The sequence below is a fragment of the Camarhynchus parvulus genome, chromosome 23 (genome assembly GCF_901933205.1).
Source record: "Camarhynchus parvulus chromosome 23, STF_HiC, whole genome shotgun sequence".
In the NCBI taxonomy this organism is placed as follows: domain Eukaryota; kingdom Metazoa; phylum Chordata; class Aves; order Passeriformes; family Thraupidae; genus Camarhynchus; species Camarhynchus parvulus.
This window is the reverse complement of record NC_044593.1, coordinates 5680224-5708144: the sequence shown is the minus strand read 5'-3', so window position 1 is coordinate 5708144 and position 27921 is coordinate 5680224. Positions and strand designations below refer to the sequence as shown.

Genomic DNA, 27921 nt, shown 5'->3' with positions numbered 1-27921 from the left:
GCGGGACCACGCTGGGGGGCTCTGCTCCTCAGGGGGATCCCTCAGAGGTGCTGGCAGCTTTGCTTGAGGGCTGGGGGGGCTCTCGGGTTGTGTTTCCCACCTCACCCCCCCAAAAACTTGGGAGTGGCTCCTGAGTCACCCAGAAGAAAGGCCAGGAGACGAGGGGGTACCCAAAAACATCACAGTGAACACCACACTCAGCAAGAAACACCCGTGGCTGCTCCTGCGGCCAAGAGGGGCCCCCGGACCCCCCCGCGCTCGGCTCCGCCAAATGCCCCAGAAGAAAAATATTCCTCCCCCCGGGGAGGCCAAAACATCCCCCCCACCCCCGAGTCCGGGCCCAGGGCGTGGGTGGGAATCGCCCCTCGGTCACGGCAGGTCCCCTCCGTGTCCCCTCCGTGTCCCCGCCACGCGCGGCTCCCGCATGGCCGGGGGGACGCTCCGGGGTCCCGCTGCGGCAGCACCGAGGAAATCCCAGCGGGCTCCGGCCGAGCCAGGAGAGCTGGGCTGGCCCACAGCCCCCTCCTTCCTCCGCCGGTCACAAATGTCCCCCCGCGCGGGGTTAGGACGTGTCCTTCAGCTCGGGGCTGGGCGGCTGCGGAGGGGGCGCCTCCGCCGAGGGCGACTGCATGTCCTGGGCACTGCCTGCGGGAGAGACCCGGAGAGGTCATGGCAAGGGGTCAGAGCAGGGAATCACGGAGCCGTTGGGGCTGGAAAAGAGCTCCAAGAGCATCGAGTCCGACCTGTGCATCGATTCCGACCTGTGCCCGATGCCCGCATTGTCCCCAGCCCAGTGACCTTGGACACCTCCAGGGATGGGCACTCCAAACCCCCCTGGGCAGTTCCAGCGCCTGGACACCCTTTCCATGGGGAAATTATCCCCAATATCCAACCTGGACCTGCCCTGGCCATTCCCTCTGCTCCTGTCCCTGTTCCTGGAGCACAGCCCGACCCCCCCGGCTGTCCCCTCCTGGCAGGAGCTGTGCAGAGCCACAAGGGCCCCCTGAGCCTCCTTTGCTCCAGGCTGAGCCCCTTCCCAGCTCCTTCAGCCCCCTCCTGGGGCTCCAGCCCCTCTCAGCTCCGTTCTTCCCCCTGGACTCGCTCCAGCCCCTCTGTGTCCTCATCCCTCAGCACGGGATGAACCCGGGAACCGCTGTCCCTGCCCACCCCACACCCTCCCGCCCCTCCTGGTCACCCACCTGCGCTCAGGGACATCTCGGCCAGTTTGAGGGGCAGGTCGGCGGGGCTGACGCCGGCGGGCGAGCCCAGGATGTCGGGCAGGGCATTACGCCGGCCCGTCCTGCCGGAGGATGCGAAGTCCAGCACGGGTTCCACCTCGGTCATGCTAACCCTGGGGAGAGACGCCCCCTGTGTCACCCCCGGAGCACGGTGAGCTCAAGGGACCCGGCTCTGCTCCGGCCTGGCTGCTCTGGTGGCCTCTGCTCCCCCTGCACTCCCTCTGCCCCCCAGGAGCAAAGGCAGGGCCACCCTGCAGGCCCTGGGACTGGCCACCCCCACCCTGGCACCTCTGGGTGCTCTGATCTCTGCTGTCACTGCAGCCTGGAGGGACGGGGGTCCCAGGGTCCCTCCAGCCCCCCCAGCCCAGGCAGCCTTACCGGGCACCCTCCAGCCTGGCCTGGCACCGCGTCTGCCCCGTGCCCAGGTGAGGGACACCACGGGGGACAGGGATCCGTCCTGGCTGGGTCCCCTCTGGCCCTGACCTGGGGGAGGCAGAGAGGGGGTCACCAATGGGGCCGGGATAAGGGGGGTGAAAAGGAAGCAGGGAGTGAGTCTGGGGGGGACAACAGGCTGTGACCCCATGGGAGCAACCACAGAACCCCCAGGGTGTCATCCATGGTGGGATGGATGGAAGAGGGATAGATGGATGGATGGATGGATGGATGGATGGATGGATGGATGGATGGATGGATGGATGGATGGATGGACGGACGGACGGACGGACGGACGGACGGACGGACGGACGGATGGATGGATGGATGGGGGATGGACAGGGATGGATGGATGGATGGATGGATGGATGGATGGATGGATGGATGGATGGATGGATGGATGGACGGACGGACGGACGGACGGACGGACGGATGGATGGATGGATGGATGGATGGATGGATGGATGGATGGATGGATGATGAATGGATGGGTGATGGATGGATGATGAATGGATGGATGATGGATGGATGGATGGATGGATGGATGGATGATGGATGGATGATGGATGGATGGATGGAGGGATGGGGGATGGATGAATGGGTAGAGGGAGAGCAGGGATGGGGATGCAGAGGTGACAGGGATGGAGGCTGAGCCAGCACTGCCAGGGAACAGCATGGAGTCCCCAGCCTGAGGACACCACTGTGTCCCTTGAAGAGCGGCTCCTGCTGAGCCAGGCGGGCAGCAGGAGCTGGGCTGCCCTGTGTGCATGGGGGCACTTCTGGGAAGCCCCTGGAACCAGGAAAACCTGACTGGCATGGAGCCATCCAGGTGCCCGCACTGCTGGGACCTTCTTGAGGTGTTTGCTCAACTCTGGAAACAGTTTGGGCTTTTGCCATGGGAGGTGGGAGTGGCCCAGGGGTGGCACAAGGGTGGCCCAGAAGTGGCACAGGACCTGGGAGGGACAAGGGGCCCACCACCCCCAGATCCCCTCCCCCCCCAGTGAGCACAGGGACCCCAGACCACCACCCCAGCAGCCCCATCCCCTCTGGGCCAGATGTTGGTGGCAATGCTGGGACTGCTGTCCCCAAGCTGGTGGCAGTGGGGGTGTGAACTCACCAGTGTCCTGCTGGGAATTCCTGCTGGGAATCAGCGCTGGGAGTCACTGGGAATCACTGGGAATTCCTGCTGGGAGTCACTGCAGGGAGGACGAGCCAAGGTCCTTGGCACAGGCGCTGTCTGCACAGGAGGGATGGCCACAGCTGCGGGGAGGGGGAGAAAGAAATGATTAACCAGGGAGGTGATTAATGATTCGTTAATTAGTGATCACTGCTGGGGTGGCTGTGCCATGAGGGGCAGGACTCTGGTGCTGCTCAAGAGGGAAACTGAGGCACAGGGCCGGGCTGGCAGTGACAAAGGCAGGGGTGGGGACAAAGGTTCCCTGTACACCTGCACGGCCACTGCCCTCTGGAGCCACCTGCACTGCTCCAGCACAGGTGTGAGCAGTGCCACAGGTGTGTGAATTGTCATGTGTATGATTTGTTACATGTGTGTGCATTGTCACGGCTCTGAGTTGTCACACATGTGTGCATTGTCACAGGTGTGAATTGTCACAGGTGTGAGTTGTCATGTGTGTGAATTGCCATGTGTGTGAGTTGTCATGCGTATGAATTGTCACAGGTGTGTGCAATGCCACAGGTGTGTGCAGTCACATGTATGAATTCTCACAGGTGTGTGTATTGTCACAGGTGTGAACTGTCACATTTTCAGGTGTGTGTGCATGGTCACATGTGCATTGTCACAGGTGTGTGAATTGTCACGTGTGTGTGCATTGCCACGGCTGTGTGTGTTTGTGTTCGTGTGTGTCACCTCTGGCTGGGCTGTCCCTCTGACACAGTGTGTGCACGTGTGACCTTCCCTGTCACACCTGTGCGCATGTGGCACTCCCTGACATGTCTGTGTGACAGTGTGGCACTCCTGGCAGTCTGTGCAGTGTGACACCCCTGCCACGCTGTGTGGCACTCCCTGTCGCTGTGCCTGCACGTGTGGCACCTCCTGGCTCCCAGTGCCACAGCCGTGTCACCTCCATGTCCCAGAGTTTGTCCCACTCCCACCTGCTCAAGGTCCCATCCCTCCCCTGGCACCACCTGTGCCACCACAACAGCACCCGGGGGAGCCCGAGCCTGGCACGGGGACACGTGTGCCATCCCCGGGGTGTCCCGCCGTGTCCCCGGGGTGTTGGGGATCACACACACATGTGTGGCAGTGTGAGCACACGAGCACACGAGCACACGAGCACACGCATTCCAGGGGCTCCGGGGGTCTTAGGGAGAAATCCTGCATGGAAAGGGCTGTGCAGGAGCCACCAGGGGGGACCAAGCAGCTGCGGGGATGTGGCACCTGGGGACAGGGGGTGGCTGAGGGAACGCCGGGCTCTGATCTCGGGGGGTTCCAGGGTGAAGGATGACGGGATTACCTGTGGATCCCCGCGGATCCCTGATGCCGTGATCACACACACACACACACACACACACACACACACACACACACACACACACACACACACACGTGTGCATGGTGACACACACACTGACACACTCAGGCACACACACACTCAAATCTGCTTGCTCACACACTCACACACAATCACACATCTTCGCACATGTTTGCACACTCACACATACTTACACATGCACTCACACACGTGTGCACACACACACACACACTCACACAGACATGTGCACACTCACACACATTCACGTGTTCACACACATACATACACACACATGCTCACACTCACACTCACATACTCACACACATGTTCTCACCCACACACGTGTTCCCACTCACACTCACACTCATGCACACTCACACATATTCGCACTCACAAACTCACAAAATCTCACACTCACACACACTCACACACGTGTTCACGCTCATACATGTGTTCCCACTCACATTCACACGCATGCACACTCACACTCACACATGTTCACACTCACACACTCTGACACACACACTCACACACGTGTTCACACTCACACACACTCACACGTGTTCACGCTCACACTCACACTCGTTCACACTCACACTCACACACACATTCCCTGCCCCCGGCCCAGCCCCCGGCCGGATCAGAGCTCCCCCGGCAGCCGACGCGCCGGGAGCCGGGAGTGCTCAATCCCGGGAGTGCCCAGCCCCGGCAGTGCCCAGCCCCGGGAGTGCCCAACCCGGGAATGTCCAACCCGGGAATGCCCACCCGGAATGCCCAGCCCCAGCAGTGCCCGGGAGTGCCCAGCCCGGGAGTGCCCAACCCCAGGAGTGCCCAACCCGGGAGTGCCCAGTCCGGGAGTGCCCAACCCCAGGAGTGCCCAACCCGGGAGTGCCCAGTCCGGGAGTGCCCAACCCGTGCCCTCCGGGTCCTGCCCATGCCCCTCCCGCAGCTCCCAGGGATGGGGATGGGGCCAGACCCCGCTCTGAAAAACCCCACCGGGGACCAGGACCCTGGGGCTGGCTGTGACCCAAAGCCGGGGTTGGCACCACCCTGAGCTCCCCTGGGATGCAGCACCGCTGTCCCATCGGGCTGTCCCTGCAGCCCGGGGACAATGGCCAAGCCACCGACACCTCCCCATGCCACCACCTCCAGGTGTGCAGCCCCACATTTCTCTTCACAGAGAAAAGCAAGGAACAGTTCTTCCCAAGAATATTTCTGGGTTTCACATTCTCTGAACATCAGAGAAAGAAAACCCAATTCTTATCTCGTTTGCTGTGCCTGTGTTTGTGCCACAGTAGAATGCAATATGGAGATTGTTCACCTACAGTGATGGTGTTTTGGTTCCTTGGCCTTTCAGGACCAGGTGTGTGTGTGTGTGCTGGGACTGTGGGGGGACAGTCATGAGATTCAGTGCAGGGTGTGCAGGGTTGAGTGCTCGGCAGATTCAGTTTAGATGTAATGTAATATAGTATAGAATAATATAGTATAATAAAGTAATTAATTAGCCTTCTGATATCAATAGAGTCCTCCTCATCATTCCTCCTTCGTTGGGGCCCTCACAGCACAGCCCACAGGCAATTCCAACCCAAACGGGGCAAATCCCACTGGACAAACCCGGTGAGGGAGGATTTCCCCCTCTAAGCAGGGACACTTTTGGTGGCTTAGTGTGGTCTCAGCCTAAAAAAGCTCCTGGAGTCACATGGAAGCTCCTCGGGGTCGCTGGCTCCTGCTTTAATGCCCCTAATGGGATAGAGGAGGGAAGGGCAGAAATAAACCTTAATCCCCCTGGCGATGGGCAGGGAAGGTGCTGGGAGAGCTGGAGGGAGGAGATGGACAGGGATGAGCTCCTTGGTCAGGGCCCTGGGAACAGCAGAGCCCTGCAGGAGGGGAGGAGGGTGCTGAAGCAAGGTGAGACCTGTCACAGACATATTTTATGAAAAATCCCTTCGCCAGCATCTTTTCTACTGAGAAGCTGAGAAGCTTCAGCTTCTCCATGTTCTGCTGCTTTGGAATGTGATCTGGAGAATTGTTTACCCAGCATGTGAAATTGTTTTCACTTGATGACCAATGACAGCCACCTGTGTCGAGGCTGTGAGCAGTCACAAGATTTTATCATCATTCCTTTCCTTTTCTAGCCTTCTGATGAAATCCTTCCTTCTATTCTTTTAGTAGAGTTTTAATGTATCATTTTCTTTTAATATAATATATATCATAAAATAATAAATCTGAAATATGGAGTCAAGATTCTCATCTCTTCCCTCATCCTGGGAGCCCTGTGAACAGCACCACAGGACCCACCTGGGGCTGGAGCAGCCCGAGGAGCCCAGGTCAGGGTTCACACACACCCATGATCCCCTCAGGAGCAGTGTGTCCCCTCTGACACAACTTCCTGGGGTTGCTGGGGGTGGCAGGGACCCCAAACTGCACCTGAAGCCCGGGGACCACCAGGGACACACAGCCATGACGTGTGCTGGGACAGCAGGCTGAACTCTCCCCCAGACCAGAGACAACAAACCAGGAATGCTCCAGGAATTCAGGGCCTGGGAGGTGTTACAGGAATCTTGAGGATTCATTGAGCCACAAGGGGCATTTAATGATCTTGGTTTCCTCTCTCTGGGGGATCCCTCCTGCTCGTTTAATTCAATATTTTATGGGATCTGTGCTGGGAATGCTGCAGCCTGGAACAAGCCATCAAAAATCCACCAGCGACCCCTCAATGCCAATGAACACAATTAAAAATGGGAAGGACTTAGCGAGATGAAACTGGGAAATTGAGCGGAATGGGAAGGAAAGAGATGCCCCAGGTCAGAAGGGAACAGGAGCATCACCAGGAAAATGAGCCAGGAGTCCACACAGGAGGGAAATCCAATGGGCTTGGCTTAGCCAGATCCCAAGAGCCAGCAGGCAGCCCGAGCAGCCCCGGAGCTGGGAGCAGCAGATGGCAATAATTAAACACAGGATAAAACCTGGAGAGCCTGCAGCTCCCCTGGGGAGGCAGCAGGTTCAGCTCCTCTCCAGGGAAGCGGCTGCTGGAGCCCTGGGGATGCTGAGCCAGGTGGGAACAGGCTGTGTCACCTGCCAGGGACAGCTCAGGATCCCAGGGAGAGGAAGGAGATAAATATTGTCCTGAACTCCTGGGAAAGGGGGAAAAGCTGCAGGAATGAGGGCTGGTGCAGGAATATTGAGCATGGAGGTGCAAAATGACTTTTGGGACAGGTTTTGCTGCACACAAGGAAGTGTCTGGAGAGGATGATGATCCCTCCTGGCAGGGATTCAACTTCCAGACCCATTCCCATGGGATGCTGTCCCCCCTGCCTGCCCTGGGCAGCAGAACCTCTCCAACCATGGCCTGGCATTTTCATCCCTAAGTCCCCAGGATTCCAGATGGGCCAGGCAGGAATTTGGGCCAGGCAGGAATTTGGGCCAGGCAGGAATTTGGGCCAGCTCAGATCTTGCTGGGCACCTTGGGAGTGATGGTCTGGAGTGAAGTGTGCAGGGATCCAAATGAACCTGGATCCTGCTTGGAGCACCAGCAAGGTCTCCCACTGGGTTCCCCCCAGTTTTCCTCTGGCTCTTCTCCTCCCTGGCTCTTTCTCAAAGCTCTGAGGAATTGTTCCAGTGGCATTCCTAAGCAGGGGTGGCACTGGCAGCCCCCCAAAGCTCTGGCACATCCTGGTACCCTCAGGGCTGGCTCTTCCCCAGGATTCCCTTCCCAGCAAACCCCCCCCCTGTTCCAAAGGCTTTGGACAAGTGGCTCCCACTCCTTCCCTCTCCATGGAGCAGCAGATCCCCCTCATTGGGATAATTTCACTTCCAGAGGAGTTCCCATCACCCTCTAAGCCCCCTCCTGTCATGTCCTGCCTTGAGCTCTGACCTTCCTCCTGCTCTTGCACACTCATCCTCACATCCAGACTGGCTTTGCCTCTTCTCCACCACTCCTGTCTATGCTTGGATTGTCTCACCCATGGATTTGGGAAATGCTGAAGGGTCTCTTTGTCCCCTCCATCACCCTCACTTCCCTTCCCTGCTTCCTGCCTGGTCCCCACCGCTGCCCTGCTGATGGGCAGGACCACCTTCAGGCTCAGTCCCACCCCTGCTCACACCCAAATCCTGAATTATTCCATCCAGGCCTCTCCTGGATCCCAGGGATCCTTTTAAAGATCAGCCTCCATCCTCTGCTTCCTTTTGCACAATTCAGGGTCTGCCCAGAGCAGCTGTGGCTGCCCCTGGAGCCCTGGCAGTGCCCAAGGCCAGGCTGGGCATTGGGGCTGGCAGCACCTGGCACAGTGGGAGCTGTCTCTGGGCTGCAATGAGCTGCCATTGAAGATCCCTTCCCACCCAAAGCACTCTGGCATTCCCATTCCTGAATCCAGGATGGAAACCAGCACCAAAGCCCATTGCAGCAAATGGAGAAAGGAAAGGAAAGAATGATTTCCTGGCTGGTTCCAGGTGCCCCCAGTGCCATTTGCCACAGGGGGTTTGTAGCCTGGCAAGGCCTGGTTCGAGAGGTTTGGGCTGTGCCAGGGTGCCCAGAGCAGCTGTGGCTGCCCCTGGAGCCCTGGCAGTGCCCAAGGCCAGGCTGGAGCACCTGGGACAGGGGGAGCTGTCCCTGCCATGGCAGGGGTGGCACTGGGTGGGTTTAAGATCTTTTCCAACCAGGGATTTCATGACTTATTTTTTTAGGGTTTTTTTTTCCCAGCTGTAGGACTCGGAATTTTTATTTCCACACAAAACCTGAGCTGTGTCCCAGCTAATACCGGCCTGGGCAGAGCATAAACCCTTCTCTTCAGGGGGTCAGCTGGGCTTGTGGGATACTGAGACCTAAATTCCTGCTGAAGGCAAGGAGAAGGAAGGGCTCTGAAATGGGACACCGGTGATCTCCATTCCCCGTGGTTCCTGGCTCCCAGCAGGAGGGAAGGGGTTTGCTGCCGGGATGGAGCCGCCGGCAGCAGCCCAGGCTCTGCTGCTTCTCTGTCACCCACGGGGATGATGGCAGAGTTCAGCTGTGCCTAAAAGCCAAGCTGAGTCTGTCCAGAAGGGATTTCAGGCTGTTTGTATAAACTGTCCCTTTGGTTTTTAGTGCTGGAAACACAAACCAGAGCAAGCCCTGCTCCAGTGCAGGAGTGAACCCAGCTCTTGTGCTCCCGGACATCCCAATCCTGTTTCCCTGAGCAAACCCAGATTCTGCCAACCCAAATCCAGGTGGCGCAGACAGATTTTATGGAAAATCCTTTCCTTAGGATTTTTCATCCTGAGAAGCTGAGAGGCCTCAGGAACAAAATGTAGACATTGATTATCTGCTGCTGTGGAATGCAACAGGTGCATCTGTGATTGGCCCATGTTGGTTGTTTCTAATTAATGGCCAATCACAGCCCAGCTGGCTCAGACAGAGAGCCCGAGCCACAAACCTTTGTTATTATTCCTTCCTATTCTATTCTTAGCTAGCCTTCTGATGAAACCTTTTCTTCTATTCTTTTAGTATAGTTTTAATGTAATATATATCATAAAATAATAAATCAGCCTTCTGAAACATGGAGTCAGATCCTCGTCTCTTCCCCAATCCGAAAACCCCTGTGAACACGGTCACAATCCTGGTGCTTCCAGACCCGGGGGTGCTCACAGCACATCCCACACCAGGGCTTGGCCTCCCCCATGGGGCAGTTACCCCCGAGAAAATCCCCTCTGGACCCTGCAGGCCTGGGCTGGGCCGGGGAGCAGCGCTCCAGAGGACTCAGCAGTTTAATCCTGGCACAGCCCTGCTGAGCTCAGCATCTCCCACAAGCCCACACTGGCATAAAATCGAGGTGTTTTTCCCCTGGGAGCAGCACAAGGGGCATCCTGGAAAGAAGCTGAAAGCAGCTGGCAAACCTGGATGTGTGATTCCCTCAGGAGCACCTGGATTCAGCCCTGGACAGGCCTGAGCTGCTCTGATTAGAGAGCAAAGCACCAAAGGCTCAGAGGCACGAGGCCATGGGCTGACACTGCAGCTTCATCCTGTACCCCAAACCTCCAGGGGAGGGCATGGAAAACCTGGAGAACCTCAGCTGTGCTGCCCGGAGAGGGAATGGCCAAATCCCAGCTCCTGTTCCCCATGCTCTGAGACCCCAGCCCAGCACACATCACTGCTGCTCTGCCCTGGGGGATGTTTCCATCTCTTTGTGCTCAGAACGAGGGTTTCTGGCTTTCCCCAGCACATGGAACAGGGTTTGGGGGCTCTGAGGGGCAAGGTCCCTCTGCCAGGAGGCACTGGGGCTCTGGGAACGCTGCTGGGCAGGGATGGAGGGCACCCCTGGGGCAGGGACCAGCTCCCTGGGCAGCTCTGATCCCGGAAGGGGCGGAAGGAAGGGGCGGAAGGAAGTGGAGGAAGGGAAGAAAGAGAAGAGAAGAAGGAGAAGAAGAAGAAAAGAAGGAAGGAAGGAAGGAAGGAAGGAAGAAAAGGAAGGAAGGAAGGAAGAAGGAAGGAAGGAAGGAAGGAAGGAAGGAAGGAAGGAAGTGGCGGAAGGAAGGAAGGAAGGAAGGAAGTGGCGGAAGGAAGGAAGGAAGGAAGGAAGTGGTGGAAGGAAGGAAGTGGCGGAAGGAAGGAAGTGGCGGAAGGAAGGAAGTGGCGGAAGGAAGGAAGGAAGAAGAAGAAGGAAGAAGGAAGGAAGAAGGAAGGAAAGGAAGGAAGGAAGTGGCGGGAAGGAAGGAAGTGGCGAAGGAAGGAAGGATCCCACCCCATCCCAGAGAGGAATGGAAGCTGCTCCAGGCACTCCCAGCCCAGCCAGGTGTTCTCCAGCCTGTAGGCCATGACCTGTTCCAGAGCTATTCATATTCCATCCTCCACCTCCATCAGTTAATTCCCTTTAATTAACTGATTAAAGGTAATCAGCTGGAGGGGTGGGAGGAGCACAGGAATTCCTACTGGGGAGTTTGGGTGCCAATCAGAGACCCCACAAAGGTGCTGGGTGAGCTTCCCTTCCCCACATTCCTCATTCCCATCGGCTGCATCTGGCTCCTTTTTGAGTCCAAGGGGGAAACACCACGGCCCCTTTGGCATGAGGGGGGTGGGAGCCACCCCAGCCCCATGAGATGGAGCTGGAGCATGGATAACCCAGCCTGGATAACCTGGGTAACCCAGCCTGGATAACCTGGGCAAACCAGCCTGGATAACCTGGCTAACTCAGCCTGGTTAACCTGGGTAACCCAGCCTGGATAACCTGGGTAACCCAGCCGGATAACCCAGCCTGGATAACCTGAGCAAACCAGCCCGGTTAACCTGGCTAACCCAGCCTGGTTAACCTGGGTAACCCAACCTGGATAACCTGGGTAACCCAACCTGGATAACCTGGATAACCTGGACAAACCAGCCTGGATAACCTGGCTAACTCAGCCTGGTTAACCAGCCTGGATAACATAGGTAACCCAGCCTGGTTAACCTGGACAACCCAGCCTGGATAACCTGGCTAACCCAGCCTGGATAACCCAGCCTGGATAACCATAGATAACCTGGCTAACCCAGCCTGGATAACCTGGTTAACCTGGACAACCCAGCCTGGGTAACCTGGATAACCTGGATAACCCAGCCTGGATAACCTGGTTAACCCAGCCTGGATAACATAGGTAACCCAGCCTGGTTAATGTGAACAACCCAGCCTGGATAACCTGGATAACCTGGATAACCCAGCCTGGATAACCTGGCTAACCCAGCCCTGCTCTGGGACTCAGGGGAGTCAACAGCAGCTCTGCATCTCGGTGGGGAAGGAAGGGATCTAATGAGGGTAATTAGGGTGATTGAGCCCTGGGTAATGGAGCTCCCAGCAGAACCCTCAGTTCCCTGCTCTGACACACCACAAACTGTAATTTTGCATAATACAACCAGGTAATTTAGCATAATAAAGGTGTCACCCACATGCACAGCAGTTCCATTCCTGGCCAGGCTCAGGCTCCCTCCCCCCAGAGGGTTTTCAGCCCCGGCCCAGGGTGGAGCTGCCGGGCAGGACCCGGGCATGGAACGGGGACACCCTCGGTTCTCTGGCTGTGGAGCCGTGGGTGGCACCGGGATGGGTGCCAGGGGAAACCCAGGGAGCTGTGGGCTGTCACAGGGAGCCAGCTGGGCGCCACCAAGCCAGTGCCATGCCGGGAGTGCCACGGGCTCGGTGGCACTGGAGCTCGGGCACCATGGGAGCCTCGTGTCCCTGCAGGAGCTCCTTCTGCTCCATCTGCCCCTGGTGGCACGGGGAGAGGACCTTGGGGAGGACCCTGGTCCAGCTGGGAATGGAGGAGGCTCCCAGCCCTGCTGGAGCACCGGGATAAGTGCAGGCAGCCAGATTTCCAGGGAGCAGAGGCAGCTGGAGCTTCCCTGGGAGCTCTGGGCATGGCTCCCCCAGCCCCTGGATGCCTTTGGATCCTTCCCACTGCAGCTCGGCCCAGGGGAGGTGGGAAACTTCCAGGACCCCCAGCTCTGAGGCGGCAACCCCCACCCGGTGATCCAGATATTTCCCTGCACCGAGGTGGGAGCAGCCCCAGGAGCCTCCAGCTGCCACCACCACCCACCCTGTGACAAAACCCCAGCCTGGGGACCAACAGCCAAGGAGGGGACAAGTCCGTGCAGGTGCTCTGGGATCAGGGGCACGGCTGGAAATCTGGGATGGAGCAGAGCCAGTCCCAATGGCCCAGGGCTGAGCCAGGAGCTGGAATTGTCCATTCCAGGAGCCAAGGGAGTTGAAATTGTCCATTCTAGGATCCAAGGGAGCTGGAATTGCCATTCCAGGAGCCAAGGGAGCTGGAATTGCCCTTTCCAGTAGCTGTAATTGCCCTTTTCAGGATCTGGAACTGCCCATTCCAGGACCCAAGGGAGCTGGAATTGCCCGTTCCAGGAGCTGGAATTGCCCGTTCCAAGACCTGGAATTGCTCATTCCAGGAGCTGGAATTGCCCTTTCCAGGAGCTGGAACTGCCCATTCCAGGAGCCAAGGGAGCTGGAATTGCCTGTTCCAGGAGCCAAGGGCAGAGCAGGGCCAGGGTCCCCATCCTGTTCCTGGTTCTAGGTCCCCCAAGGTCTGAAGCACCCAGCAGAGCTCCTCCAGCTGCCCCAGGAGCTGAACCCCAAGGAATCCTCACAGCCAAAGCCCCAGAGCAGCCCCAGGGCACCCTCAGGGCACCCCAACTCTGCCTCCAGCATCCCAGCCCGGGCAGCAACGCTGGGATTCCCTCAGTTCAAAGTGAGGATCTGGCTCTGCCTCCACCTTTCCCCTCCCCCATCTCCTGCTCTGGGGGATTGGTGCTGAGCTGAAGGGCGAGGACAGGGGACAGCGGAGGGCCGGGTCCCCTTGTGACAGCGAGGACTGGGGCGGACACCCCAAGGTCATGGGCTGGGAGCATTCGGGGTGAGCAGGGGACATCCTGCCTCTGCCACCTCCTCGGTGGCACTGCATCCAGCCGGGGACAGCAGCCAGCTCCGGGGACCAAAGGGAGCCGATCCAAGCATCAGCAGGGGCGATGTGCCAAGGCGATGCCCCAAGGCGGGGAGGAGGGGCTGTCCCTGGGGAAACCCTTTCCTCCCGGCAGGAAGCACCACAGGAGCGCGGCCGTGTCCCTGCTCGGGGTGCTCAGCCCCGGGGGCTCCCCGGGCCAAAATCGCCTGGGAAGCTCCAGCCCGGGAGCGGCTGAGGGCTGGAGCGGGGGTGGGGTAGAAGCGGTGGCTGAGAGGAGGAGAGAGCAGGGGGAGGGTGGAGGGGCAGCGATGGCCCAGGACAGGCAGGGGGCGGGTGCCGGGCTGCGACAGAGGTGCCGCCATGGGGGCTGATCTGAGTGCCCAGCCCTGCTCGGTGCCTCAGCGCTGCTCCCCAAATCCTCCCCTGAGCCCCCTGGCCCTGGAGGGTGGCACAGACACCCCAAGCCCTCGAGAAACACCCCAGTGCAGCTGCTGCCAACTCGCATCGCCCCAAAACCCATCTGTCCCTGAGGCCACCACCACCAACCCCTGACCCTCCGGCCTCTGCACCTTCCCAGGGGGTGCCCGGGGTGGGAACCTCCTCTCCGGGGTGGGCACCCAGTCCCCGGGGTGGGCACCTGGTTCCTCGCCCCGGGGAGCCCAGGACACCCTCCGCGGTGGCCCAGGGCCTCGGTGCCACCACGTCACCTGCACCCAGCAGCCACCAACCGCTCACCTGGTGCCGGCGGCGATCCCGGGGCCGGTGCCGAGGCCGGCGGTGACGGTGACACCGAAGGTGATGCTGCCGCCGGTGCCGGCGGCGATGGGGAGGGATGTCGGTGCCGGGGGCGATGCCGGTGCCGCTGTTGATGCTAATTCTGGTGCCGGAGCCGGTGCCGATGGTGATGCTGATTCCGCTGTCGGTGCCGGTGGTGATGCCGCTGCCGGTGCCGGTGCCAGCCCGGCTGCCGGGGGAAGGATGCTCCGCGCTCGGCAGGAGCCGCGGGGAAGCCTCCGGCTCCAGGCGGCCCTGGGGCACCCGGGGCCGAGCCGCCGCCGCCGCCGCCCGCCCAGCGCCGCCGCTCCCGCCCGGCCCGGCCCCCGCTCGGCGCGGGGGGGACCCAGCGCGGCCCCGCCCGCCGCCCCCCCTCTCCCCCCGCCGCCGGGGCCGCCCCTCGCCCCCCCCCGGCTGCCGTGTCCCCGCGTCCCCCCGCGCTCACACAGGGGAGGGAGGGCTGTGGCATCCCCCGGGCCCCCAGCTCCGGGGGACTCTGCCCGGCCTGGACCCCCAGCCCGGCGTGGCCACCAGCCCTGCTCGGGGAAATGGGAAATTTCCCCTCCGATTTCCTCTGGATTCGGCTCCCCAGAGCCCCCCAGGGGGTTGGGTGGAGGGGGCTCTGCTCCCCCTCCAGGACAATTTGACCCCAACCCACACAGCTCCATTTAGTGCGGCCAAAATCAATGTCAGGCTCCCAGTATTTGGAGGCGAAAAAGAATTAAAAAATCCGTGGCTGCGCCCGTGGGGTGGGTGGGGGAGGGGGCGGGGGGCTGGGAGACCCTGACTGCGGCTGGAAATCCAGCGCATCACGGCACGGCCCCGCTGGGCACAGCCTGGCACAACCTGGGTGTGGAGCAGATGCCACCAGCTGCTCCTGGCCTGACACCGGTGTCACCTTGAGGGGGGACACGGCCAGCGCCGAGGGTGTGAGATGGGGGTGAGAACCCCTGGGTCAGGGCAGCGAGGTGCGGGAGGCAGAGCGGGAATTAAAACCGCCTGGAATTGCAGGCAGGAGCAGTGACCGCCTCCCAGCGCTTCCATCGGCATCCCTGCCTCTGGAAACGCGGGGCGTTGGTGAGAGGCTTCAAAATATCCCTCGCGGCCCCGAAGGTGGCTGTCCCCAGGGCTGGGGCAGCGGGGGGTGCTTTGGGAGGGACCCCGCTGGTGATGGGGCCCCCATCCCTGCAGGGGGACGCTGCTCCCAGCAGGAGCGGGGCTGGGGCGTGATCCCAAATTCCCGGCTCTGGCCAAGCTCCTCTCGCCGCCGATGGCCACGGGCGATGCTCAGCGCCCGGAGCGCGGTGTCCATCCCGTCCCTTCCCCTGGAGCGGTGCTGCTGCCCCGGACGGGCGATGTTCCCCCGAGCCCCGCAGCCACCAGCGGGCCAGGGGACAGCGACACGGCCAGGCGCCACCAGGACACGGCCGGGGCTCCCTCTGGTACCCCCGAACCCCAAAACCTCGGCAGGAGCTGCGGTGCCGTGCCCGGCGGGGGACACGGGTGGCGGTGCCCGCTCACGGTGGGGACACGGGTGGCGGTGCCATGCCCAGGATGGTGACACGGGTGGCGGTGGCGGTGCCGCTCACGGCGGGGACGGGCGGTGGCGGCTCCAGCGCGGCCGGCGCGGAGCGGAGCCTTCGCCAGCCGCTATTTTTAGCTGCTCACGCTCCGCTTTCTCCTTGACTGTCTCCCCTCGCCGGAGCAGTGTCGGGCCGAGCAGCGGCGATGTTTATCCTGCCTGGCACCCGATCGGATGTGACACCGCTGTGGCGGGCCGAGGGGACGGCTGGGAGGGAGCGGGGGATGCTGCGGGCACGGGAAGGGACGGGAGGAGAGCCCGCTGTGCTTCGGAGCACCTTGGAGAGTTCTCCCTGTCCCCAGCTCCCGAGCGGCCCCGGCGGATGCTCTGCCCCGGGACAGCTGAAGGGCAGAGCATCCATCTCCTCCGAGGCTGAACAATTCCCTCCCCGTGTGATCCTTTGGGATGGCTGGGCTGGGGGAGCTGGGGAAACTGAGGCACACCAGAGGTGTGTGAGTGCCTCCATATCATGCCAGTGCAGTGCTGACACGGAATAAGTTCTCCCAAACCTCCTGCATCCAGGGCATGCTGACAGCAGCAGCCCAGAGCCCCAGCTGGAGCTCCCAGAACTTGGGTACAAACCCCAGGGATCCAGGACAGCGGCTGGGAAGGGAAAAATTATTCCAAAATTATTCTCTGCTCAGGCAGCTCCCGGTGGGCCAGGGCAGGGCCGTGGTGCTTGGCGCTGCCCCAGCGTGGGGCAAAGGCTGCTCTGTGCTCCCCCTGCTCCTCCAGCTGCTGCCCTGGGGATTTGCAGACCTTGGGATCCCCTTCCCAGGATGCTCCCAGCAGGATGAACTGGGTCTAAAATCTATCGTTTGTGCCCTCCTGAGCTTTGGGAGAGCCCTGATTGATCCATCAGGGATGTGAAGCAGTGAGGATGGGCTCAGACTGCTCCGTGCTCTGCTCTGCTCTAAATCCTATTTTCCCCAAAAACCCGGGATCCAGAACTGGGAGAATATCAGTCTGGAAGAATCTGTTCTCCTCCTCCTGCTTCTGCTGCCCAGCTGCTTTATCCCCCTGGGGCAGGAGGGTCGGTAATCCCCACGGACCCTGGGGCTGCTGCAGGGCTGGGGCAGCTCCTGGAGGCAGCAGGGAGGGGGCAGAGCTGTTTTCCACTCCCCTGCCCAGCGCTGCGGGCTCTGATTTGGGCTAAAAGTCACTGCTGGGGGAGAGCAGCCCTGGGCTGTTCCTCTTTTAGATGCATCTTTCTGATTTCCAGCCTGGCTGAGTGTGACTGTGTTCACAGGGGTCTGAGGATGAGGGAAGAGACGAGGATCTGACTCCATGTTTCAGAAGGCTGATTTATTATTTTATGACATATATTACATTAAAACTGTACTAAAAGAATAGAAGAAAGGATTTCATCAGAAGGCTAGCTAAGAATAGAATAGCAAAGAATGATAACAAAGGTTTGTGGCTCGGGCTCTGTGTCCGAGCCAGCTGACTGTGATTGGCCATTAATTATAAACAACCAACATGGGCCAATCACAGATGCACCTGTTGCATTCCACAGCAGCAGATAATCAATGTTTACATTTTGTTCCTGAGGCCTCTCAGCCTCTCAGGAGAAAAACTCCTAAGGAAAGGATTTTTCAGAAAAGATGTCTGGAAGAGCTGAGCCCCTGCTTGCCCGCTGGGGACAAGGTGACGCTCAGGGAAGGTCACTCCTGAGCCCAGGGGCTGCGTCAGCGCCTCCCTTAAGGGGCTATTTTGGGACATGGGTCACAGGGTTTGGGGACCTGCAAGTTGTTCCCTGGCTGGGGGCTGGGACTTTCCATGAGCTGCAGCAGGACACGGCCTGGAAGCCACCCTGGAGGGATGGAGGTGGCTCCTGAGGGATGGACCTGCAGGAAACGCCCTCGGCCCTCAGGAGAAACCTTCCTGCCTGCGAGATCTGGGGGGCAAAGGCAGCCAGAGCATTTCCTTGCCTGCAGGATTTCAAAGCAGAGGGAAAATGCCAGCAAAGAGCTCCCAGGGAGAGGATTTGTCACCAGGCAGGCTGGGGCGTCACACTGAGCAGAGTCTGGCCATGTCAGAGCTGCAGCAGTGCCCTTCCCGGGCACCCTCCGTGCTCCAGGACTCTGCCATCTGCATCCCAGCGTGCCGCTCCGCCCTGTCCTTCACAGGGCACGGGGAATCTGCAGCTCCATCTGCCCCCAGGACATCAGGGAGCTTCTGGAGATCCTCCCCCCCAGCGTGTGCCCAGCCCAGAGCATCCTGCCCCTCCGGGGGACAGCACACCAGCTGCTTTTCCTGATTTTATCCCCTAGTTCAGGCTGTCAGGGCAGCTGGAATATCTGCAGTGAGTTGCACAGGTCTTTGCTGCTCATCTGCAGCCTCGCTGTCCCCGGCAGAATGGAAAATTTCAACCAAAGGAATGATTTGTTGCTGTTTTTGCAGCAGCAGGAGCTCCCTCCTGACCCAAAGGTGAGGTGGATCCCACAGCCAGACCCAATCCCAGCCCCAGGCTCATCCTGCTGCCAGCTCATCACAGGAGCTGGGGGAAAAGGAGCACTGAATGACTCAAAGTGCCTCTCTTGGGGCTCAGCCACCAAAATATTCATCCCCTGCCCCAGTGCACCAGCAGGACGTGCAAATTATTTCTGGGAATCAGCTCAGGAAAGCACCTTGCCTGTGCATTGGCTCTGGGATTGGCTGGAATCCCACAGCTCTGGGCACAGCCTGGGCTGCACAGGCAGGAGTGAGCCCAGGCAAGGTCAGGACAGCTCAGAGCAGCACAGCAGGGGCAGGAAGAGCTGGGATGGGGTGGGAAGAGCTGGGATGGGGTGGGAAGAGCTGGGATGGGGTGGAAGAACTTGGATGTGATGGGAAGAGCTGGGATGGGATGGGAAGAACTGGGATGGGGCTGGAAGAGCTGGGATGAGGCAGGAAGAGTTGGGATGAGGCAGGAAGAGCTGGGATGGAAGAGCTGGGATGGGGTGGAAGAACTTGGATGTGGTGGGAAGAGCTGAGATGGGGCTGGGAACAGCTGGGATAGGATGGGAAGAGCTGGGATGGAAGAGCAGGGATGAGGCAGGAAGAGCTGGGATATGCTGGAAAGAGCTGGGATGGAGTTGGGAGGAGCTGGGATGGGGATGGGAAGAACTGGGATGGGGCTAGAAGAGCAGGGATGGGGCTAGAAGAGCAGGGATGTGGCAGGAAGAGCTGGGATGTGGCAGGAAGAGCTGGGATGGGGCTGGAAGAGCTGGGATGGGGCTGGAAGAGCTGGGATGTGGCAGGAAGAGCAGGGATGAGGCAGGAAGATCTGGGATGCAGCAGGAAGAGTTGGGATGTGGCAGGATTTGCCCCGTTCTTGCTTTAAGGGGCCAGATCAGGGCGGCAAGGGGAGCATTGGGAGGAAAGGTGTGCTGGAGTTAAACGAGCAGAAAGGCAGCATCCCCCAAAAAATGTGTTCACGGGCAAAAAAAGGAGCGCTCAAATCCGTTCTTCATGCTCCAGTAACTTGCAGATGCCTGGATGGGGATGTGGAGCCTCAGGAACACCTCCCAGATGGGGAGCACCTTGTGCCTCCTGCCTGGGCACAGAGGGGACAGAGCTCGGGGGTTTCACCAAACCCACCCCATTGCGACCCCTGAGAGCCCAGCTGAGCACAGGGACGCTGCAAACCGGCCCCAAAACCGTGAGGAGCCTCCAGGTGGGTGCCCAGGGAGTGGCCACGGCCGGAGATGAGCCCTGCCCGCCTGCAGCTCCCGCAGCCGCGGGGATTTGTGCAAAGCTCCCAGCGCCCGGCCTGGGCTTTTTTTATCCCTGGCTGCTCTTACGTTGACATTCTTAGCTGTGCCACTGGCTCCAGCGCTGCTCGCTAACCCCTTTTACAGGCGGCTAAATATAGCCCAGGCAGCCAAGCAAAATCTGCTCGGCACGGCCACGTGGGGCTCGGCAGAGCCGGGGGGGCACCGCCAGCCCCGCGCCGGTGGCATCTGTCACCCCGTGCTGGTGGCATCTGTCACCCCCGAGTGCCCCAGGTGACCGCGGGTGCTCCTGCTGGGTCTCAGCCCCTTCTCCCCGCCCTGGGTTCTGCTCCCAGCCTGGTGCTCCCACGCCTCTGGAGCATCTGGAGCTGGTTAGGATCCCTGATCCTGGAAAAACACAGCGGGAAACACGGCCGGCTGCTGTGGGTGACAAAGAGCAGCCCTGGGAGCCCGCGGGGTGCAGGCAGCAAACCCCAAATCCACGGAGGGATTGTCTGCACCCCACAAAGGCTCTGCAGGGTGGGAACAGGGCAGGGGCTGGGCTCAGCTCGGCTCCTGACTCTGTCAAACACAGCGTGGGGTGTAAGAGCATCGGGGGTAGGATGGTGGGGATGGACAGAGAGCAGAGATCTCTGCAGCCAGGTCAGGAACTTGTGGTTCATTGCAAAGGGCCTGGGTGCAGGGCCCTGCTGGGAGCTGCCAGCCACAGCTCAGAGCAGGCTGAGAGAGGAGAGGGGGAGAGAGGGTGAGAGGGTAAGAGAATAAATGGGGTAAAAAGCAAGAGCTAAGAGGGGCAAGAAAGGCAGGAGAGCAAGGTTCCCGCTACAATACAATAAATCTTTTGTTTTGAATATTCTGATTCTCACTAACCAATCTAGTCCAAGATACAAATCCTATAGCATTTCCATACAGCCTATAAGAATCATTACATTCCCACACTGGGTTACATTTTAAACCCTAAAAACTCCTCTTTGGCCCCTTCTGCCAAGCCAGCAGGGTCTGCTCTGAGCCTTGGGCCTGTCTGCAAGCAGAGGGTGTTGTTTGATCCAAAGGGGATCACCTTCAGCTGGCCATGCCATTGTTTTCCAGTTGTTCAGTAACTGAGGGATCTCAAAGCTTGCTTTCATTTCAATCTCACTTAGAGTTTCCATATTCTCAAAATCTTTTGCCAGACAATCATATTTATAAGGCTCTCCTGTTCCATCTTCCCCAACAGTGGGGAGGGGACCCCCAACCCCCAAGGCTGGGATGGGCCCGATTGCAGCTGGGGGCTGAGGGGAAGGGTCCTGTGTGCCCTAAATCCCACCCCAGAGCCCCCAGGATGCCAAAGGCAGGGCAGCCCCACACACAGGGGTTTGTCAACCCCAAACCCATCGCCCCAAAACTGTACCTTGTGCCACAGCTGCATTTCCCTGCCTGGCCAATTTCTGCTGGATCCATGAGCTCACTAAGCAGACACGGATCTAATTGTCTGCATTGTCTGCACGCTGCCACTTGTGGGGTTTTCTTTTAGTTTTTTTTTCTCTTTTTGGTTTTAGCTGGCAAGAAGGAGGTGAAAGGTCGAGCAGAGGAGTCTAATTGGATCTCCATGGCTCATTAACCCTTCTCCAAGAGGGAGAATCGTTAAGGCTGCAGATGAAGAGGCTCAAAACCCACACGTGCCTTGGGCAGCTCTCCCAAATTTCCATCCCCACGGCATTGCCCTGGCTCCTGTGCACCCAATGGAGATGTCCTGTCAGCCAGGGGACGTGGGGAATGCGCGGAGGAGCTCAGGGGAGGGAGTTTGAAGGAAGGCTGGTGACTTTGGGTGGCTTTGGGTGATGTTGGGTGGCTTTGGGTGCCTTTGGGGGTTGTTGGGTGGCTTTGGACACCAGGAAAGAAAATCGAGGGCCTCAAGTCTTGAGGATCCAAGCAGGAGCAGGCAGAAGGGAAGGGAAGGGAAGGGAAGGGAAGGGAAGGGAAGGGAAGGGAAGGGAAGGGAAGGGAAGGGAAGGGAAGGGAAGGGAAGGGAAGGGAAGGGAAGGGAAGGGAAGGGAAGGGAAGGGAAGGGAAGGGAAGGGAAGGGAAGGGAAGGGAAGGGAAGGGAAGGGAAGGAGCAGCTCCTCCTGCCAGGTGGGTGAGGGACACCAGAGCAAGGTCTCACCCTGATGCTTCTTCCTGCAGGCTCCCCACCTCTGTGACTCAGATCCTTGGGGAATAAATCAGCTCACTGTGGAGTAACCCCCAGATTTTCCAGCCCATGAGAGACCCAGTGGTTGTGGCAGCACAGAATCTCTGCTGTGACACCACCATCCATCACCAGGCAGGCATCTGGGCACCACCAGCAGAAAGACAAACAGCATCTGTCCAAGCTCAGCGGGGAGGCACTGCAGCTCTCCCAGCCTGTGCCCGTGTCTGGGAGCCCAGGACAAACCAGGATCCTGTCACTGCAGGACACAAAATAACACGATGCAGACACACTGCTCTTTTCAAGGTAAAAAGGACTTTTTAATTTCTGACTCCAACATTTATAGATTTCCAAAAGTGACAGCGGGTTGGACGGTGACAGTGCCACCTCTCCAATGACACTGGACAAACCAGCAGTCCATCAAATTTCTCCTCCTCCATAAAAGAATGCAAAACAATGAGTTATTTACACAAAGGGTGTGAGAAAGTTTGTTACAAGAATGTGAACATCAGAAGGCTTAGAAAATCTTTTAAAAGATCAGGGTGACAGGATTCAAGGGCAGCATTTCCCACCCTTCATCCCCCTGGACAGGAGGGGCTGTGGGGAGAAGACCCCAGCACATGACAAGGGACAGGTTTAGTGAGGCCCCTCAGCCTCTGTCACCCCGGTGGCCTTTGAGACACCTCAGACTGGCAAAAGGTCCTGGAAGAGGGCCGTGGTTGCTCAGTGAGTTTGCCAGGAGCAATGCCAGGGGGTGGGAAGGCCGTCAGGGGGCTCAGAGGGTTTTCTGGGGCTCCATCAGGCTCCTGCGCTGCGTGGCTCTGCAGGGCTGGTGCCCCAGGGAATGGGCACAGCCCTGAGGCTGCCAGAGCTCCAGGAGCCTTTGGACACTGCTCCAGGCTGGGATTGCTGGGGGTCTGGGCAGGGCCAGGAGCTGGGATTGATGATCCTTGCGGATTTCCAGCTCAGGATACTCTGTTATCCACGATTCTGGGATTTGAGATGTCCTGGGCTGGGAAGACAGGAGGGTCCTGGTGGGTGAAATGGACAACAAAGGAGCTCAGGCATGGAAGGTTCTGCAGATTCCTGCAGTGTTCCTCCTGAAAATCATTCCCCTCATTTCCCCTGGTCTGAATCCCAGCTCCTGTGACCCTGAACACCCTGGCTGGCTGTAATTAAAGGCCCAGCAGTCGCGCATTGCTCCCGTGTGTGTCTGTTTATCACAGAGCAGCTTAGTGGGAAACCAATTCCCCGCCTGCCTCAGAGGCATCCTCAGGCCAGGGGAAGGGGGTGCTTCCATCTCAGCCCTTCTGCACCCACCCTGCCCATCCCAGCCCAGCCTTGTGCCTGTCCCTAATCTCACCTGGGGGCTTCAGACCCCGCGGAGGCAGCACAGTGAGCAGAGGCCCCTGGGGGCTCCGTTCCTGCCCCTCCTTGCAGCGCAGGGTGGGGAGGGACCCCCCAATGCCCGAGGCTGGGATGGGCCCGATTGCAGCTGGGGGATGAGGGGAAGGGTCCTGTGTGCCCTAAATCCCACCCCAGAGCCCCCAGGATGCCAAAGGCAGGGCAGCCCCACAGACCAGGGGTTTGTCAACCCCAAACCCATGACCCCAAAACTGTACCTTGTGCCCTGGCTGCATTTCCCTGCCTGGCCAATGCTTTGGAGAGCATTGCTGGGTTTAGCTGCTTTTCCAAATGCAGCCCCAATTATTAATTATTATTAATTGCTCTAATGTTGGTTTATCCATGACTAGCAGTGCTCGGGGGCAGCAGGATTCCTGCTGGCTGCACCCACAGCTAAGCTGGTATTGTCCCAGATACAGTCACATGAGAGGGTTTGTTTTCCCAGGCATCCCTGGCACACTGCTCCTGGCCCTGCTCCCCCAGCCCTACAGCCCCCCACAGGGGCAGGAATGGGGCCCTGAGCCCTCCTGAACCTTATTTGAGGTTTTGGGAGCCCTCATGAATCACACTGGTGGAAAGATGCCTGGGGGATGCTGAGGGATGCAGGAGAAGCAGAAGAGAAATAAAAGGAGTTTTCTTGGGATCCAGGGATGCTCCCAGCTGGCATGGCTGCAGGCAGCCCCATGTCCTGCAGGAGCATCGGGGGGTAGGACGGTGGGGATGGATGGAGAGCAGAGATCTCTGCAGCCAGGTCAGGAACTTGTGGTTTATTGCAAAGGGCCTGGGTGCAGGGCCCTGCTGGGAGCTGCCAGCCACAGCTCAGAGCAGGCTGAGAGAGGAGAGGGGGAGAGAGGATGAGAGGGTGAGAGAATAAAAGGGTAAGAGAGCAAAAACGTAGGAGAGTAAAAGGGGTAAGAGAATGAAGTTCCCCTTACAATACCATAAATCTTCTTCTGTGTTGAATGTTCTGATTCTCATTAACCAATCTAGTCCAAGATACAAATCCGACAGCATTTCCATACAGCCTATAAGAATCATTACATTCCCACACTGGGTTACATTTTAAACCCTAAAAACTCCTCTTTGGGCCCCTTCTGCCAAGCCAGCAGGGTCTGCTCTGAGCCTTGGGCCTGTCTGCAAGCAGAGGGTGTTGTTTGATCCAAAGGGGATCACCTTCAGCTGGCCATGCCATTGTTTTCCAGTTGTTCAGTAACTGAGGGATCTCAAAGCTTGCTTTCATTTCAATCTCACTTAGAGTTTGCATATTCTCAAAATCTTTTGCCAGGGAATCATATTCATAAGGCTTTCCTGTTTCATCTCCCCCAACACTGTCCCTGAGCTCTGGTGCCATCCCACATTTCCCTGTGTGCGGGGTGAGGTGAGACTGCTCTGTGCAGGGCCCGTCACGGCTCTGTCACCTGTGACACTGCTGTCACACGGCTGTCCCAGCGCTGCTCCCGCCCGGCCCGGGCCGGCCCTCGCTGCCCGGAACCCTCCCGGGAAGGGAACATCGACACGGGGTCACCGATGGCTTGTCACAGACATCTTTTATGGAAAATCCTTTCCTTAGGACTTTTACTCCTGCAGAAGCTGAGAGGCCTCAGGAACAAAATGTAAACATTGATTATCTGCTGCTGTGGAATGCAACAGGTGCATCTGTGATTGGCCCATGTTAGTTGTTTCTAATTAATGGCCAATCACAGCCCAGCTGGCTCGGACAGAGAGTCCGAGACACAAGCCTTTGTTATCATTCCTTCTTTTTCTATTCTTAGCTAGCCTTGTGATGAAATCCTTTCTTCTATTCTTTTAGTATAGTTTTAATGTAATATATATCATAAAATAATAAATCAAGCCTTCTGAAACATGGAGTCAGATCCTCGTCTCTTCCCTCATCCTCAGACCCCTGTGAACACGGTCGCAGGGGCTGACGCTGGGGGTGGTGGCAGTAGGGTGGCCTCTGGTGGGGGACACCGCTGGGACCCTCTCGCTGCTGGCGGCCGTGCCCGGGCGCTCCCGGCGGGGCAGGGACAGAGCCCGGTGACCGTCCCGGTGTCCGGCGGTGCCTCACTCCGGCACTGCCATCTGGTGGCACCATCAAAGGGACCAAGGGACAGCGGCGGGGGCGGGACTGGTCCCTCCAGGGTGCATGGAAGGATTCCTGCTCCTGGCGTGCCAGCCAGCTCATGTGCCTGCAAGGACAGCAGGAGCGAGGGGACGAACACCGGCCCGGGCCACCGTGTCCTTCCGAGGGGACAGGGACTGAAGGACACCCGCTGCGGATGTCACAGGGCTCTGACACCCAGCCAGGAGGAGAAGGAGCTGCCAGACCCCCTGAGCCGCACCAGGGCTGTACCAAAGCCAGCCCTGTGTGTCGCGGGGCGCTGCCAGACCCGTGCCCGGGGCGGGATGTGCCCGCTCAGCGCCTCCGGAAAGGAGAAACCTGAGAGCAGCTGAGACCAGAGCGCAATTTTCGGGTGCTGACCTCTCCTGTTGCAGGGCTGTGTCCTGCCAGCAGATTTTGGGAGCCCACAGAGGCTCAGATAATCCTTCATTGGTTTGTGCCAGCTGCTGATCAGGGGCCAAACCCCGGAACTTTACCTCTGGAGCAAGAAGTGTGACACCCTCCTCTTCCTCAAGGGCACAGGGGACATGTGTCCCCAGCCCTGTGCCCCCGAGGCTGCTGCTGTCACACACTCATGGACTTTCTCGTCAGTCTAAATTTAGGGTCTGGATGTGGGCTGGCACCTCCCGGTTTATCCCAGCCCTGAATTATGCACGGCAGAGCACTCACTGCCCTGGGAGGTCACGCCAGGCTCTGGCTGGGCAGGAAGAGCAGGAAAAACCTGCTCTGTGCCACCCTCAGCCCCCTGCCCCGGGCCTGGCCCTGCAGGGTCGGCTGGGGGTGGTGAGAACGCTGGAGCTGGAAACTGCGGTGCCAATCCAGCAAGAAGGGCTCCTGCAGGAGGAAAAGCCAAGATGAGGTAAAACACAGATCCATTGCTCCGTGAGGTGGGGTGTGGCATTCACATTCCCTGAAACATCCCTTCGCCCACGAGTTTTCTCCAGGGAAGCTGAGAAGCCTCAGAGAAAAAGGAAAACAATTCTTATCTCATTTGCTTCTCCTGTGTTGTGCTCATGTGGAATGTGTTTGGAGATTGTTTACCCACAGGTGATTGTTCCATTGGATTCTGCTGTGAGTTGTTTTCACTCTTTGGCCAGTCAGGGCCAAGCTGTGTCAGGACTCTGGAGAGAGTCACGAGTTTCATTATTATCTTTTTATCCTTCTGTAAGTATCCTTTCTGTATTCTTTAGTATAGTTTAGTATTCTTTAATATAATATAGTATTATAAAATAATAAATATGAATTATAAATTATAATATAAATTAATTTAAATATAATAATATAAATATTAAATAATATAAATTAAATATTAAATAATATAAATTAAAAATTTAAATTATAGTATTATAAAGTAATAAATTAGCCTTCTGAGAACATGGAGTCAGATGGATCATTCCTGCTTTCATCAGGGCATTCCCTGCAAATCCAATAGTGGGGAATGGCTGAGGCAGAGAAGAGCAATGCTGCCTTTGCCCCTTGCCAGCCTCATCCTCGGGTTCCAGAGAATCCAGAGATCCCACAGGAAAGGCTGCACCAGGGAAGACAGATCGTCCATGGCAGAGGATTCAGACCAGGCCATGCTTCAGCAACTGAAACCATTTCAGTCCTGCTGGGACGCCCTGAGGGGTGAGGGAGGGACTGGTGGCGTGGCGAGGCTGCTCTCAACAACCTTTCACTGGTCCTGGGGATGGAGAGAAGAGTCTGGAAGGCTGCAGGAAACCACATGAGGGTGGGTCACTTCCACCCTCCAGAAGGGCAGGGAGGAGCCAGGGAGCTGTGCACACATCAGCCTCTCCTCAGTCCCTGGGAAGGTGCTGGAGCTAATCCTGGGAAGCATTTCCAGGCGCATTAAGGATGACAGATCAGGGGAAGCCAAGCTCAGCCAACCTGACAAACTCCTCCAGTGGTTGGTAGAGCAGTGGGTGTTTCTATACGGCAGTGAGATCCCCCAAATCCCTCTCCAGGCCGATCAGCCCCAGCCTCCCAGCCTTCCCTCAGACCCTTTCCATGGGATACTCCTGGCCCTGAACTACCTTCATGGCCCTTTGCTGGAGTCTCTCCAGCTCATCCACATCTCTCTTGTTCTGGAGAGCCCAGAACTGGTCACAACACTCTGGGGTGGCCTCACCAGTGCTGACCACGGGATCCCCTCCTCAGCCTGACCAGCCCAGGACAACTCTCACCTTCTGCAGCAGGGACTCGCTGCCCTGTGTTCCCCCCAGGGCCCAGCAGCACCCCCAGGGCCCTTCCTGGAGCTCTTTTCCAGCTGAGTGCCCTCCACCCCATACTGGAGTCTGGGATTGTTCTCCCCAGGCCCCAAACTTTGTTCTTTCACCTTGTTGAACTTCCTGAGGCTCCAGTCAGCCTCCCAGTGCCTGAAGGGGCTCCAGGAGAGCTGCAGAGGGACTGGGGACAAGGATGGAGGGACAGGAGCCGGGGAATGGCTCCCAGTGCCAGAGGACAGGGCTGGATGGGATCTTGGCAATTGGGAATTGTTCCCTGGCAGGGTGGGCAGGGGCTGGGCTGGAATTGCCAGAGCAGCTGTGGCTGCCCCTGGAGCCCTGGCAGTGCCCAAGGCCAGGC

At 58.5% G+C, this 27921-nt stretch overlaps 1 protein-coding gene across 1 annotated transcript; it reads right to left on the bottom strand.

The window, feature by feature from the left end:
* Window positions 1–342: 342 nt before the first annotated feature.
* On the bottom strand, window positions 343–14609 carry LOC115912785 (cAMP-dependent protein kinase inhibitor beta-like). The gene is made up of 5 exons (XM_030964510.1): window positions 14309–14609; window positions 2788–2930; window positions 1617–1721; window positions 1200–1351; window positions 343–645 (listed from the first exon to the last, which is right to left on the bottom strand). Exons 4-5 carry the CDS (start codon window positions 1342–1344, stop codon window positions 563–565), a joined length of 228 nt encoding a protein of 75 aa, XP_030820370.1. The 5' UTR covers window positions 1345–1351; window positions 1617–1721; window positions 2788–2930; window positions 14309–14609; the 3' UTR covers window positions 343–562.
* Between the last annotated feature and the right edge of the window lie 13312 nt (window positions 14610–27921).